This window comes from Vipera ursinii (genome assembly GCF_947247035.1).
Source record: "Vipera ursinii genome assembly, chromosome: 13".
Classification (NCBI taxonomy): Eukaryota; Metazoa; Chordata; class Lepidosauria; order Squamata; family Viperidae; genus Vipera; species Vipera ursinii.
In genome coordinates, this window is record NC_139526.1 from 353,324 (window position 1) to 370,515 (window position 17,192).

General features: G+C 41.9%; 1 protein-coding gene across 3 annotated transcripts in view; it reads right to left on the reverse strand.

Moving 5' to 3' along the window:
• Window positions 1-6,718: 6,718 nt before the first annotated feature.
• The window catches only part of RPUSD1 (RNA pseudouridine synthase domain containing 1), a 34,673-nt gene continuing 24,199 nt past the window's right edge, over window positions 6,719-17,192 (reverse strand). For 2 of the 3 annotated variants that reach the window (XM_083372523.1, XM_083372524.1), the window contains exon 6: window positions 6,719-13,256. In XM_083372523.1, the coding sequence (XP_083228649.1) occupies window positions 12,859-13,256 (398 nt within the window). In that variant the 3' untranslated portion in view covers window positions 6,719-12,858. Of the gene's footprint in view, window positions 13,257-16,260; window positions 16,482-17,192 lie in introns of those variants that run through there. The other variant, XM_083372525.1, reaches the window with a different exon arrangement.

Sequence of the window (17,192 nt, forward strand, 5' to 3'; positions counted from 1 at the left end):
GGAGTGAATCCCTCCTCTTGAGATGTGGTCTTCGGGCTCAGTTGGGCTTGTTGCTCACATACCTGGCGCCCAGCTGTGTGGCAACAGCCCTGCCCGAGCTGCTCGACACTCTCTCAGGGTTGGCGGTGGAGTTCCCCAGGCTTATAGTTCTGGGTGACTTCAACCTGCCTTCACTGGGAGGGTCGTCTGAGTTAGCTCGGGAGTTCATGGCCTCCATGACGGATAGGGATAGGGCCTTTCAGTGGGGGCGCCTGCCCTTTGGAACCAGCTGCCAGTGGAGCTGAGGACTGCCCCTGACCTCCGTTCATTCCGCCGGGGCCTGAAGACCTGGCTCTTCGAGCTCTCTGGCCCAGGCTGAGGATTAATCTTATTTTAACTGGGGTTTTATTTATGCAGGAGAAATATAATTTTTTTTTAAATTTGTTTTTAACTTTTGTATCTTGGTTTTTTAATTACCCTGTAAACCGCCCTGAGTCCTTTGGGAAAGGGCGGTATATAAATGTAATAAAATAAATAAATAAATACTTACAGATGCACCTTCCGCTCTGGCTACGAAGAAGGCTGCAAAAGAAGAGGGAGACCATTAGAAAGGGCCCTTGGCTTTCTCTCTTCAGACCACCTGGTTCATCATTCCTCCAACTAGGAAGAGCTTTCAAGTGGACACTGCTGTTCAGAGCCTTGCGACAGGACGTGTCAGACAATAAAAATGAGCTCTTCAGCTTCTACCTGTGAACTGCACACTTCTCCCCAAATACATGTGCCCAAACACAGAGGAAATCTACTTATGCCATCCCGTTTGTTTGCCAGCAACCTTTTACTTCCATGTGTTGTACTACCTACCAGGTGGAGGAGTTTGGGGGGGGGACAGGACAAGATGGCCATCAACTCTTTTGTGGCTTAAATGTATGAGAAATTCCCAAGAAATGTTGTATTCCATTCATCAGTGAAAAAGCAGTATACACAAGCAAACAAACTACTCCTCTGTAGAGTTTGAAGCTTTGCAAGAAAGGCTGGTTAAAAGGGCTTCACAGACTTGAGCTTGGCAGAGAAGTCTGTGGCAGAGCCCCAGCAGTGTTGAACAGAAGGGGCCCAACTCAGCCCTGGAGCCTCAGTTAAAGAGTCGGGAAATTGGCAAGCCGTCCCCAACACAAATGAGGACTTCAAGAGAGAAAACTCCTGGCTCCAGTTAGAAGGCTGGGTTAGTGGGATTGCCAATCTTAGCACACCTATAAGGATCTACATTAGGGAAAGCTGATGAGAAATTCTTTGAATAAATGTCCAGAACAAAGTCTAAATGGACACAAAGTGAATCAAAAGTCTAACAAAAAACAATGGAATTCTGAATATTCAAATCATTTTGTCATTAGCCTAAGAACTGCCTTAAATTTAAAAGCTTTAGTGAGGAGGCCATTTGGGGAGAATACACAGGCAGCTGTAGATGTGCATCTTAATATCTTCTTCCTGGAAAAATTGCCTTCTTGCAAGAATTTGCAGTGAGTATAACTGCATGAGGCAATGGTCAGATATATTTCAGAGAAGATTTAAAGATTTAATGCATTGGCTACATCTCTACTTCTGGGTGCAATTCAATGTGTTGGTGATGGCAAGCCCTTCATGGCACGGGCCGAGGCTACTTGAGCGACCATTCATCCCACTGGGATTGGTCTGTCCTATTCATGCTGGTGGAGAAGACATGCTGCAGTCCCGTCAGCCTGATTATTCTGAAGGGGGGGGGGGTTGTCCAGGAGGAGGGCCTTCTCTGCTGTTGCTCCTGCCCTGCAGAACATCTCCCCCCTCCCGATGTGAGGTGGGCTCCAGCCCTCCTATCCTTTTGTAAGGGCCTGAAAGACACAGCTCTGCCAGTTTGCCTGGGGCCCCAATGCAGAAGCATCATAGTGATTAACAACAGATCCCACCTCCCCCCACCCTGCCCATCTGTAATTGGATTATAACATTTGTTGGTTTTATGTTTTTAATGTATGTATGTATGTATGTATGTATGTATGTATGTATGTACGTACGTACGTATGTATGTATGTATGTATGTATGTATGTCTTTTATTTAAGCCTCCCAGAGTTACCCTGTGGTAAGATGGGCACCCAATAAATTTTATAAATAAATAATCTCTGGAAGGGATGGAGCCATGTGGAAGAAGATGCCATAATTTTTATAACAGCTGTTTTGGTGAAATGTGGCCACAATTTACTGGAAACGAGTTAGCGTAGAGGCCCCTGGGTGAAAAAAAAGCAGTGGCTTACCTATATAGAGTGCAAAAGCTGCAAACAGGAATGAAGGTTGACACATTTGTGCCATGGTGGGTCTCATCCAGGAACTGCAAAAAGAAAACAGCCCCAGTTCTGCAATTTAAAGTTTCTTAAAATGCATCTTAATGTTTTAAAGTGGAAAGTTTCAAACGTGCATGTGGTGACCATCTTGATATTTTTTACAATCCCTGTGAATAATACCCTTACAAAACAGTGTGGTGGTGCTTTGGGACAGGTTGTGCTCACTAATCGTTTCGCAGGAGAGTGCTCTCAAAAGTTCAGACTGCCTGGCAAAGTTAAGGTTCCTAATCTGAACCATTGCTCAAGGCAATATAGAAAAATGAAGCCAACAGGACCTCAAAACAAATAGAGAACAAGCAGAAATCCATCTTTAATAGATTTTTCTTAAAAAAAGCAATCTGTAGATAAATAATCACCTCCTGATCCTTTGCCTCTGGTTTAAACAATAAAATGTATAACCATATCCAAATATGGTTATATATCCAATAAATCCAAGTAGGCCGTATCCAAATATCCTGGTGCAATAATGTCAAGATGCAAATGTTAAGTTTTGGAAATTTTCTTGAATATATATGGTAAAAATGAAGAATGCCAGTAATGGATTGCCAAAGACTAAATGGACCATTTGGAAATTCCAAACATTTTACAATCCAAGTTTTACCATTCTGACTTCATGTCTTAACTAATCTTTTTTTCCAGTTCCCATGTTTCAGAATTATTATAATGCAATTGTTACCTGAATGCACTGTTGTGCTTTGAGATATTTGATAAAAATGAGAGACCTCTCAAAATGCACACAAGGAAAGAAAAAATTGGGAAACGGAGAACGGACAAAGGGAAATTATAGCACCACGAGCAGTAAATACAACCCATGGATCCACGTAGAAAAATGTTTACCCACCTCTGTTCAGGAGTCGATGTCCCTGTGATGAATAATGTTAAAGAACAAGTTTTTGCTGGATTATCCTTAAGGTGAGAGACGTCAGAAAGGAAGAGGTGTGGCAGGTATCAGCTTTCCACAGTTGCTTCAGAAGGAGACTAAATTATGACTGGAGGATGACCGTAAGTCCTCTTTTGAATATTCAGGCAATCTCCACATGTCAGTCAAGATGGACATCTCTCATTAAAGGCACCACCCAATCGGTAGTATTTTTCCTTATTTATCATGGGTTCCAAAGTCCACTATTTGGAACACAAAGTTTGTGGCATTTTGAAAAGGAAAAGATGAAATGATAAAATTTCTTTCCAAACATCTTCCTGTCACACCTGCAGTATATTAGTCAGATGATCAAAGTCATTAGAAACAGGCAAACCAGCTATACAGTTTGGGGATACCAAAGCAAGCTTTTGACTGCAGAATCTCCCTTTTGCCTTTTGAAATGAAAACGACGTTGGGGCATTGAATGGACCTTTGCTTTCCTTTGAAGTTGTGGTGTTAATGCAGTCAAGTTCCTTTTGAAGAAAACTGTAAATTTTGTGAAGTTTTGTTCAAAAAACTATCCAAATTCAATCCTCGAGTGACTTAGACAAAGACCCAGCAAAAATATGCCAGGCATTGCTTGGTGGGTGTCATCAGTTTGAAAGGTTTCCTGGGATTCAACTGCTTTGAAGCCAACATTTACTGCACCTAAAAGCAGAATCCTGTGGGGATCTTGGCCAGCTAAAACAGAGGCCAATAGAAGCAGGAATGTGCACCCTTTTAGGTTCCTAACAATCACCAGGAATACTTTAGAAGGGAAGGATCAGATGGAATGCATGTTCCTGCAAATTAGAAAAACTCTCCCTCAACTTAGTAAGACTGTTTTTGGGGGGGAAACAGAGAAGGAAAAAGAATTAGTAAAGAGATACTGCCCCATTTTATTGCATGTCCCAATTGTCTACACTTGCAAACAGGTAAAACCTTGGTAGCCCTTTGACGTCTGTGTTCTCTTTGCTTGACTTTCATCCACCTGCTGATAATGAAGATATTCAATAGTTTCGGAGCAGGTTGGCCAGGTTTATCTTGGTTTCAGGGAATTCCAGCCTGGCCAGTATGTCCTCATTCTTGGACGGCCCCTCCTAGAATGCCCTGCCACGCTCTGGGTCATGCTGGCTTCTCTTTGCAGATGGTTAGCTAAAACTGCTTACAGGTGGCCTCAATTTCCTTGAATTTTTCTATAAAGCAGTAGGGAAATCTATCTACTTGATCATCTACACTTCTATATCTCCATACTGGAAGCAAAAGAAAAGGAAAAAAGAGCAACAATTGATTGAATGAAACTGAGTTCAAATATGGATTCTGATCACGTGTAGGAAATGGCATGAAGCCAATTAGGTGGGAATTGATGCAAGAGGCATCTATCTTTAGATCCTACATACTTTGCAAATATGCAGAACATGAAGTAAAGATGTTAAGAACACCTGTACTGGAATGCACAGAACACTTGTGGAACTTACTTGGCTGAGGACTACAGATGCCTCGGGCTAAAGCCTTTGCTTCCGACCTCAGTTTTTTATTCCATCTCCATATTGGGGCAAAGTTAGTCAACTAACTTTAGCCCAACCCTGCCAGATGATACAGGAAAAATAACAGACTGGTTCATCACATTCAACTAAGCCTGTGTGGAATTTATTTTTTTCTCATATTCTATCCTGCTGTAATAGACCATAAGAAACAAGTAAAACATCCATGGTACAACATTCATAAAAGCAATAAAGCAATACCCAAAGTAAAAAATGGAAGTTAAAAATGGAAAAGCAGCACCTTCTTGCGGCAGTCTCCATCTGAAAATGTGGGATCAATAGCAGTTTGTTTTACCCAAAAGGCCTGGCTAATATTGGTGGGAGGAGGGGACCCTGCAGATATCCAGGAGCAGAGCCATCATGGGCTTATTGGCTAGAACAGGGCTTTTCAACCAGTGGTATGGGTACCACCTGTGGTACATTGGCACCTGGCAGGTGGTACGCAACCATCCTAGAAAAGTGGTAGCAGGGGAGGGGAATGAGCTGAACCGGTGGTAGCACCACACAAGCCTGAGCGAGAGATGGCTGGAGCTGCAGGGCTCAGCGGAAGCGCCAGGATCAGCACTTCTTCGGGGCTGTCAGGGCTCAGAGGTAGCACCAGGATCAGCGCCAGGCTCCAGCTGGAGTTCGGCGCTGATCCTGGTGCTTCTGCTGAGCCCAGAAGCACCGATCAGCTGGAATATTGCAGCATCTCCAGGGTCTTATGATTTACATTCAGATGCTTGGCAACTGATTCATATTTATGACGGTCACAATGTCCCAGGGTCATGTGAAATGACCAAAACCTGCTGCAACCACCCAGCAGACGGGGGGGGGGGGGGAGAAATAAAAACCAAACACTTCCCACCCCACCCTCGCTGCCAATCCTCAACAGAAATGCTCAACAATGAAAACCTTGGACAGGAGGAAGAGTGCCGCCGGGCGGGCAGGCAGGTGTCTTACTCAGCTGTGGCTTGGGGAGGCACTTTTTTCAGTTCCATTGTAACTTCGAACTGTCAATTAAGCAAACTGTTGTAAGTCAAGGACTATACTTCATCACTTTTTTCTTCTTCTTTTTTGGTCATCAAGTTTTTGACACCTTGCTAGGCGACTGGTGATACTCGGATGTCGCCATATCCTAAAAGTGGTACAATGGGTGAAAAAGTTGAAAAGCCCTGGGCTAGAACCAGTAGCTTAAATTGTATTCAGAAACCAATCAGTAACCAAGAGTCCACAAATTAGAGTAATGGGTTCCCAATGACCCATTTTTCATTTGGGATTTTTCAGATGTTTATATATCACTTTTAATTTGAATATAATAACTGCCTGAAAGCTCAAGGATGAGTTCACCAGAAATTGGCAGAATTTTATCATCTTGTGAGATTCTGAGTGATTTTTTTTAAAAATGGAGGGGAATGACATACTTGATGACATTATGGTTTCAAGTATATAAAAGAAATAATCTCAGCTATAAACCTAAGGTAAAGGTAAAGGTTCCCCCGCACATGCGTGCTAGTCGTTTCCGACTCTAGGGGTCGGTGCTCATTTCCGTTTCAAAGCCAAAGAGCCAGTGTTTGTCTGAGGACGTCTCCGTGGTCATGTGGCCGGCATGACTAGACGCCAGAGGCACACGGAACGCTGTTACCTTCCCACCATAGTGGTCCCTATTTTTCTACTTGTATTTTTACGTGCTTTCGAACTGCTAGGTGGGCAGAAGCTGGGACGAGTAACAGGCGCTCACTCTGCTATGCGGCACTTGGGATTCGACCCGCCAAACTGCCGACCTTCTGATCGAGAAGCTCAGCGTCCTAACCCACTGAACCACCGCGTTCCGCTATAAACCTAAGTGACTAGAAATCAACAGTAGTTTAAAACCACCTTACTATTATTTTCTAGTGCCAATTAAATAGTTTTCCATTTGGCTAAGGCTAATCAGGCAATGATCCCAAAGTAGTTCATCATTATTTTAATAATATACACATATGTCAAACAATTAACAAGTATTCCAAAATCTTACAAGTCATAAATGCACAAAACATCAAATGTACAAAGAAATAATTTTACAATCCCAGTTAATAAGTGCAAATTTAGAAACTTTGGGTGACAATGTGCAGTGGAATCTAACGTAACACAGCTAAATTCACTAGCCACTGTGAATTTTTATCCCAAAATAGATCTCTCAACTTACAATTCATAAACTACCCCATTAAGGAATTAGATATATATTTCTGGTCAATTCCAAACAAAAGTTTATCAAAAATAGTCCAAAGAGCGGGAGGGGAAGGGAGGGGAGGATCATACGGCTGAAAGGTACCTCAGAGGCCTTCTACTCCAATCCCCTGACTAAGGCATCCTGGTCAAATGGTTGTCCAATCTTTTCATGAAAACCTCCAGTGATGGAGCATGGACAACTCCAGGAGGCAAACTGTTCCACTGATTAATTGTTCTGTCAGGATTTTTTTTCCTGAGTTCCAGGAATTTAATTATTTAATTATTTTCTTGCTTGGTCTACAAGGTGGAAAACATGGAAAACAGCACCCATTCTGACTGCTGGGAAAAAAAAGAGCCATGCGAGCAGGCAATGTCACAAAAGCAGCATCTGTTTAGCCAAGAAAACATTTGGCGATTTCTTCTGCTAGCATTACCTTATGCCAACTGTGCCTTATTAGCTTCACACAATTAGTTCAAACTGAAATAAGAGCAGCATGGTGGCCCAGAGGTGAAGACCCTCACCTCCCACTTAGAAGGTTAAGAGTTCAATCCTAGGAAGTGACAGGTGTTTCTGTATCAGGGCACAAAGAAAAAATATCTGCTGTGAACTCCCTGTAGGCATCAGGAAGGTCATCCGGCCAGTAAATGCTCAGCTCTATTCAGTCGCCAGACTCCACCTGAATCAAGAGATTACAGGGTCATAAAAAGAAAAAAAAATCAAGCTATTAAGAAACATGCAAGAGGACCGTTCCACCTCTGTTAAAAGGTAGAGTGGTGAGAGGTGTATTGCCCTAAAACATATATTGGTTCTACTCAGTGGTGTCAAGGGGGAATAGATGAGGAAATGGGTGAGGCCAGCTCTACCTCTTTTGTTCAGGCATTATGACATAGAGCACAACACGAAAGAGGATGACAGCCCATTGTTGTTTTATTTCTACATTCAGAGGATCCTATGGATGCCTCTGGTCCACCTGCAAAAAGAGAGTGAGTCTCATAACAGCCACCGTTTTCTTTATTTCCTGGGGAGAAAAAAATGGATTTTCCCTTTTGTTATGAGTTTATTAATGTTATTTTATAAACTGCCTACGTATAAATAAACATAAACTCTAAATCTCTAGTCCTGATATAGTACCTGCAGGTAAAATAATTGCTCCTTACTTCCTTTCAGGAGACAAATTAGGAGAAATATTTATGTAATATCTTTTTGCAACAGAAGCATCACATATTAAAACTACAGGAGTTATTCTTAAAAAAGGCAAGATTTAAATATGTGAAGCTTAAAAAAATTCTCAGGTTCTCTATGAGAGAAAAAAAGGAACTTTTTCTCCAACCTTGGCATCCTCAGAGGTGTAGGCCCTTCATTTCCTAGGAATCTCCAAACATCCTGGTCACCTCTCTAGAACTCAAAATCCATAGACCTTGAGATCTCCCAAGTCAAATATGGCTGACTTAGGACAATTTTTTTCCTTTTATTTATTAACATTACAGTGAACAAAAAGCATATAGACCATGTGTAATCTATAAATTAGATTATCTATTAGAACTGGATAAGTAGACAATCATTATGCCTTTGATGTACAAAATTTAAACCAAGTGAAGTAAAAGTCATCATTTGGTGGGGTGGTTCAATTTTCCATTAGAACTGTTTCCCAGTACATCTGCCACTCTAAGGAAATATTGAAATCCTCTCCTTTTCCAGAATCTTGTTACCTGTCAGACTATATGCTGATCTAAGAACTGGTAAATCTGCTTTGCTCTTCTGAGGCTGAAAGAAAGCTCTCAATTCTTTATGTTTTAACTTGGATAATCTAAAAAAAGTAATATAATGGCCCGAGTTGTGATTTTCCCATTTTAATAAACATTTCCGTCTAAAAGGAGAGTGGAAAGGACACTCATGCCGTATTTCAAACAATCTAAAGATACGGCTTGGATCCATTCACAGATGGACTTTTCTAACAGAAACACACTGGATTTCTGAAGACGCTTTCAGGAATTTATGGCTTGATATCCAGTAAAATGGTTTTATCTATTCAGCTCTTCAGAAGACCTTGGGCCACCACACAACCTACCCTACAGATTTGCTAGGATAAGAACTGGAGGGGGCTGAATTAATGTATTAGAGCTTTCCTCAATGAAAGGAAGGGGGATAAATAAATCCATAGGACATCTTAGTAATTTGTACTACTGTCAGTTTCACCTGCTATTTGGTTTTTATATTTTTATTCTGTAATATATTTTACAAGCCAGAGCTTTGATTAGAAGTTGACAAAGAAATGTAACACACTTAAATACATCAAAGCTTGCATAAAAGTAATTTACTTGATGAACCAATAATCAATTCCATATTTTTAACTGGCTCAATTTGTTTTTGTTGTTTTTTTTGTTAACTGCAGTTTAAAATTTAAAAAGCTTATGAACAGCTTCTTTGGGGAGCGAAATGGGCAGCACTGAAATTTAATGAAATAATAAAAATAAAGAAATAAAAAATGAAAGTGCTTTCATTTATTGCAATGTGAGTTGTCTTGTCAGGCTACATCCTGAAACACTGCTTATAACCTTTAAAAAAATCAAAATAAACAATTAAAAGGCAATGAGCTTAATTTTTAACTTATTTTTTACAAAGATTTCTAAGCAGTCTTTTAGGATAATACACTATTATTATACACAGACTCCAGTCAATTGATAAACCCTGAAAATGAGGGATTTTATGTAAATGTGATTTCACAGCTTAAAGACTGAAGCACATCTTTTAACGTGGTGTCTTCTCTTCTGTGATTCAGATTCCATACTGATTTCTTTCAGTATACGTGCCACAAGGGCAGCCAGGCAAAACTGCCAACCATGTACATTTAAGGACTGTGGCCACAAATAAGACCATTTGCAGAGTGAGCATTCTCTAGTGAAAAGAGATATTTAATGTACCAATTTCAAAGACTGAAATTAGAACACTGGAAAGCTGAGGGGAGGAGTTATACACAGAATAATCTATACTTGGTGTGATTTGTGCAAAAATCTACTTAAATTATGAATATAAATAACATAAATTACACTTGGTTATAGAGTTTTAAAATACTGGCAAACACTTAAGCAGTTTCACAAGATCATAGGTATGACATGGGCAGGAAAGTATAGAATCAAGGAGATAAAACCTGCGTTCTATGTGGAAGCCTTTCACACAATCTCTGGAATCTACCAAAAGAAACATTTTCAAAACCTTTTGTCCTTTACTTAAGGGAAACTGGAATGCAGCCCGGTCATTTATAAGTCAAAAATAAAAGCATTTGCCTTGTCATTTCTCCATCAGACGTCAGCAACAATCAGAATCAAAAAATCATAAGCTACACCTAACAGAAGGAAGATGGGGGGATATCATCTGTTTGGTATGCAATTAACTTAAAGCCATTTGAATATTTTATGCATCTAGAAAATGCACCACAAGCATTATTTTTAAAACAAAAATATTGTGGTGAAAATAATTCAGACATCCTAAAAATATATTATTTACTATAACGTTCTGGAAGAGATCTTACTGTACTGTTGAATATAGGCTAGTTTTCCGTCAAAGATCTCTGCAAGTTATCACCACGAGTTTGATAATTGGCAAGCAAATAGTCAAAGGTGTGCTTTGATGACAAAAAAGTGAAAGCAAGCCAGGCAGCTTGGCACATACAACTATCAAAAGGCTGTCAAAATATCCTTTAGAACTTAGCAACTGCAATCATACAAAGCCTCACCCTTTTTTTAACTCCATAGATATGACACACATAAAAAGGGAGCAGGGTTTCAATTATCAGGATCTGCTGATATAGTTCTACAGAGGAATTACTAAGTCTGTCATTTGTACCTCTGTAACTGTCTGGCTTGGCACAGCAACCGAACAGGGCAGGTAGCGACTTCAACGGATAGTTAGGCCTGCAGGAAAAACAATGGCAACCAGCCTGCCTTCCATCGAGGACCTGTGTACTGCACGAGCCAGGAAGAGGGCTGTGAAGGGATCTACAGACATAAACTGGCTCAACTCCTCCCCTCTGGATGCCGCTATAGGGCATTTCATGCCAAATAAACTAGACTCAAAGACAGTTTTTCCTCCATGCCATTACTCTGCTGAACACTTAATTCCCACAGGTAGGCTGTATTGCTATTATCATCTTTTCTCATCTTCTCATCTTTCCTACTAACTTCTCTTATTGGTATCTTATGATTTATCACTTGCTTTTATCTTATGATTAATCACTGTTACTTTTAGTTCCACACAACTACAAAAAAGACATAGCTATTATCAGAAAGCTTTTCCAAGAAATTTCAGAAATTTTTGCTGGGAGTTTTTTCCCATCTTCAGCAAGCCCTTGGCTTTTTCAGCAGGCCTGTAGCAAATTCCAAGGAAATCTCTGAAGACATTGCTGTCGTTTGCTGAGCCATCCACTCTGCCAGACGGCCTTCTCCAGAAGAAAAACGGAAGGTCACCACATTGTCCTGTTCTCCTTGCAGGCCGAACTGCTAGCCTCGACGGCTACAAGGGAAATGAAGATAATGGCATCTTTTCCAATCACCAAGGACTTCCAGACTGTAAGTCAAGCCAGGACAGGCTTTTATGAACAGCCATGTCCAGCTCCAAAGCAGCAATCCATCTCATCTCCTTTCCTGCTGAAAGCTGCCTCTAGGTCCCCGAGCACGGAAAAGGAATCACTGTAACTATGATTTATGACCTATCAGTTTGTTGTATGTATGTACTCTGAGAGCTTCTGCACTGGAGACAAATTCCTTGTGTGTCCAATCACACTTGACCGATAAAGAATTCTATTCTATTCCATAAAGTCATCCTGAGTTTTTTAGCCCTCCATCAACACCAGCATCTCCCACAGAGCAATAAAACATTCAGTAAATTGTATCCGCACATCCTCCAAGGTTAACCTAACCAAGCCATCAGACCCCATTTTTCTGTCATTTCTTTTTGAAACCATTCCCACAATCACATGATCAAAATTTAGGTGCTTGGCAACTGGCATGTATTTATGATGGTTGCAGTGTCCCAGGGCCACGTAATGACCTTCTGACAAGCAAAGTCAATGGGAAAGCCTGTCAGGTCCACCGTGCTGGTGTCCTGCCATTGTGTTGGAGGGCAGAGGAGGCTTCCGCTTTTGCTGTAGGGAGGGGGATTGTCTTTGGACACGGAGCAGACTCCTTCCAAGTCGGTAACAGCCTGGTTCCAAGGCCGATGTGCCCTGAGGACGACCTGTTATCTGCTTTGCACTTCAGCATTCTCAAAACAACCTTGCGGCCTCATATTGGCTGCCGGTGAATTGGTCAGGGGGTTGGGTTTGAAAAAACAAAAGAATTGCTTTGTGCGTTGGGTGGGGCTATTAGATTCTGCCTGAATTTACTGCATCTACTTTCATAAAAGTTCTTTTAATGAACCTTAATGGAGTCAAGAGTTGTGCTTTCCTGAGAGGACCAGTGGGGCAGGTCCTCACAAAGCCAGCTTTACAAAACAACTGTTACTAACTTAACAACTGCACTGATTCACTTAACAACTGAAGCAGGAAAGGTCATAATATGAGGCAAAACTCACTTAACAACTGTCTTGCTTAGTAACAGAAATTTTGTGCTTGTGGTCATAAATCAAGGACTACCCATATATTAATTCAACCCCTTTGTACACGTGCCTCTCTCCTGACTGCTGAGCCAAGAGAACTAAAATATCGCAATGCAGGCACGTGACTTTTAGAATTACAATCTAGGAGTGCGCAGTGTTCTTTATTCCCTGGGAATTTTGCAACTAAAGCAGAAATGTGTCCTTATTTAGTCTGGGGATCGAGACTGTTCACCAGCCACAGAGTAAAGCGAGATGGCTTCAATTTCAATCACAAAGAAGTAGCCATTTCATTCCAGCACCCATTCAGACAACCACTGCTTGCAGTGAGTTTGTTGTTCCTCCATCTCTTGGGTCTTCGTTAGAAGTATGACCTCACAACTTGGGAGAGCAGATGGATCTTCCTGCTTTTCTTCCTCCCCTGCCCAGATGCCCTTGTCTTTCAATTCCTGGATTAGCTCATCCAAGCGGTATGTAAGACGCTGAGGGACCCAACTCCTGTCAAAGGAGGGAACAAAGGGGTCTGGAGCGCTCACTTCGATAAGCTCCTTGCTGGTTGGAATGCACAAATAATATGCATGCAGCATCATCCGATACGGAGCACTGTCCTTCTTCAAGCTATAGGTAAAGTCCCCAACAATTGGGTGCCCGATGGCACTGCAATGGACTCGGAGTTGATGGGTTCTTCCTAAGAAAGAAGACAACAAGGAAAACAAGTCTCCAAACAGGGAAACTTAGGCTGCTTGGGCAAGATTGTTTCTTTTTTTTTATTGAAAAGTTTTAAAATACATTTTAAAAACATAAACTCCCTCCCTTCCCCTCCCCCCACTCCCCCCTCCCCCTCCCCCCCTCTTGTTTCCAGTTCTCTAGTGATGACCTTGTGCAACAGCATGGATATTCGCTATAAGTACAGGAAGTTGTCTATGACCATTTATCAAGCTGTGACTTAACACCACATTCTGAATCATTCAGTCATTGTTGGGTGATAGAGCTTTCCTCATTACTATTATTTTGATGCAATGGCTGGATGATATTAGAAGCCACTATTGGTAAAACAACTTTCTCCCAGTGTGGGATAGTTCACTGGCATGACAAATACATTCCCAAAAGTAATGCCACAACAGAAACACCTGCTTTAATTTTATTTATATTGCATGTTTCATTAAAATCCAATATACTTTATGGAAGCCACCATCATATACCGTATTTTTTGGACCATAAGATGCACTTTTCCCCCCCCAAAAGTGGGGGGAAAAACGAGGATGCGTCTTATTGTCTGAAGGTGATCTGTATGGCCAGCCCCAACCTCCGCAAGTGGAAAGCAAGGGAGATTGCCAGGAGCACGAATCGGCACGTGCTGAGAAACGCCGATCTTGCGCTCCTGCAATCTCCCTCGCTCGGTTTCAGCTTCCCTTGCTACAAGAGAAAGCAGGCTGAAACCGAGCGAGGGAGATTGCCAGGAACGCGAACACGCTCCTGCAATCTCCCTCGCTCCGTTTCAGCCTGCTTTCTCTTGTAGCAAGGGAAGCTGAAACCGAACGAGGGATATTGCAGGAGCATGAGATCGGCCGATTCGCGTTCCTGGCAATCTCCCTCGCTCCGTTTCAGCTTGCTTTCTGCAAGAGAAAGCCGGGGCTCAGGGCCGCCTCTGTGGGTACTGCTCTAACCGGAGAGGGAAGGACAAACAAGGAGGGAAGGAAGAAAGGAAGGAAGGAAAGAAGGAAGGGACAATGGGAGAGGGAGGGAGAGAGAGGAAGAGAGAGAGAAAGAGAGAGAGAGAGGGAGAGAAAGAAAGGGAGAGAGAAGGAGAAATAAATAGGGAGGGAGAGAAAGAGGGAGAGAGAGAAGGAGAAAGAAAGGGAGAGAAATAGAGGGAGAGGGAAAGAGGGAGAGAAAGAGAGAGAGAGAAAGAAAGAGGGAGGGAAATAGAGGGAGAGAAAGAGGGAGAAATAGAGGGAAAGAGAAAAATAGAGAGAAAGAGCGAGAGAGAGAAGGAGAAAGAAAGGGAGGGAAACAGAGGGAGAGAGAGAGAAAGAGGGAGAAATAAAGAGAAAGAGGGAGAGAAAGAGGGAGAGGGAGAGAAAGGGAGAGAGAGAGAAAGAGGGAGAGAGAGGAGAGAGAAAGAAAGAGGGAGGGGGAGAGAGGGAGAGAAAGAGAAGGAGAGAGAGAAATTAAATTAGTAACATGATCGTTAAGTGAATCTGGTTTCCCCACTAACTTTGCTTGTCAGAAGGTTGCAAAAGGCGATCACATGACCCTGGAACAATGTGACCATCATAAATATGAATCGATTGCCAAGCATCCAAATGTAAATCACATGACCCTGGGGATGCTGCAACGGTCATAAGTGTGAAAAATGGTCATAAGTCACTTTTTTCAGTGCCATTGTAACTTTGAACAGTCACTAAGTGAATCGTAAGTTGAGGACTACCTGTACTTTATCATTTTTTCCTTTTTTTGGGGGGGTGTCAAGTTTTTGACACCTTGCTGGGCGACTGGTGGTACTCGGACATTTATTTATTTATTTAATTAAATTTTTATACCGCCCTATTCCTGAAGGACTCAGGGCGGTTTACAGGGCAGCATAAAATATAATATAAAAATAGTATAAATTAAAATAGATTAAATTACATAAGCCCAACAATTAAAACAATATTAAAAGCTAAAAACCCCTTTGCCTTGTCCTAAAAGTGGTACAATGGATGAAAAGGTTGAAAAGCCCTGTTTTAGTATACAGGTACTATTTAGTTCAGAATATTTTTTTTCTTGTTTTCCTGCTCTAAAAACTGGGTGCGTCTTATGGTCAGGTGCGTCTTATGGTCCGAAAAATACAGTAATCAAAGCTTTCACCTTGACACTTTGGACCCCCCTGCAGACCCTCCCCATTTTATAAAGAAGAGAGTATTTAGTTTACTATTATAACTATTTTTAATCAGAAAACATTACAACTGAAATTGAGTAAGAACTTTTGGAATTCTGTGGTGTGCCTCTGGAGTCTCAAGCTCTATATACCCTCCGCAAAGCCCCTTGGCTAAGGTGCCACCTCTGCAGAGGGTCAGCTTCCCCCCCCCCCCCCATTTACTCAGCTACAGGATGGAGCCTTGGATCTCTTGTGCTTAAAATTGATACTAGACAAATGCTGTCTTAGGTTAAATTATTAGAGTTCACCAGTTTGCCGATTTGCTAGAGTGTATGGCAGAAATCTTCCCCAGCACAATTTGGAGATCGAACCTGCAACCTTCTGCAGACAAATCCATTGTTCCACCTCTGAGCTTTAGCTTCTTTGCAAAATTATAACCAGTTTTTGGAAAATCACTGAGCTAAGAAATCAAAAGTCTCAGTCTAAGACAAAAGTTGCAATCTGTAATTTTTTTTCTCCTGGAATGTACAGATAGGTCTATACAGTCAAGACTAGAAAACTGGCCTAACTCTAACTTTTATACTGCCGTGTCCTGGAAAAAAGCAAACAAGTAGAGGTATTTTTACTTATTCAGTGTGTACATGCTGCGTTCTAGTATCTGACTAACAGAGGCTTGACAAATATGTATATGTCATTGGACCATTATTGTTTTTATTTATTTAAATTTATTGGTAGCCCAATTCTAGTGGGCTTTGGACAGTGTACAAAACTAGAAAAAAAACCATAAAAGCTAAAAATATAACACCAGACACCAGTGGTTAAAATTATCCAACATAAACAAAATCAACAAAAGAGGAGCCATTGAACAAAACAATAAACATCAAGCTGGGAGCAAAGCCAAATTTTCAAACTTCCCAGAATGCTAGGAAGGAGGGTGCCATTTTTCTCTCTGGGGGGATGATGTTCAGAGGGTGGAGGCTACAACAAGAGAGGGCATGCTTCCTAGTTCCCACAAGATGGGACCTAGAGCCCACTCACGCTGCTGGAACATACCTGGCAGGCAAAAACAATTGAAGACATGCAATCTCTCAGCTATCCAGACAACATGCTATTACCTTGTTTTATTTCATGGAATGTATCTTTTTTACCATTTCACATCAGGAAGGATTTTTAAAATTCATTCAATAGTTAATACCCCTTATTTTCCAAAATGTCAAGAATTTAAATAACTCTAAACCAGTGATGGTGAACCTTTTAGAGATCGAGTACCCAAAAACTGCCCCGCCCCCCACTTCTCCCTGTCCGCCCACAGGGCCACCCACTGCCGCCATGGCCCGCCGCAGATTGCCCAGGCGGTCTTCAACACCATGGCGGCCACACCCTCTGCCTGCGCCCTGCAGCATCATCTGTGCGCGATGGGGCGCGAGGGCAGTTTTGTCCCTGCTGCCCAGCTGCCGTGTCCTTGGTTGCGCTGCTCTGCATGGACCACACCTGGGGGCAACTCTCCTTGGGGGGAGCTGCTGGTGAGGAGGGGGCTGCAGGGGGAGGTGGGGCTGGGGCGACAGTGCACGTGTCCACAGAGAGGGCTCTAAGTGCTGCCTCTGGCACGCATGCCATAGGTTCGCCACCACTGCTCTAAACTGTCCATTACATAAGATAACAATATTTGTAACATAACAGAATTCTTCACCCATTAATTTGAAATAATTATATGTGGAGCAATTAAAATTTAAACTTAATTTTTTTAAAAATATATTTTTTCTA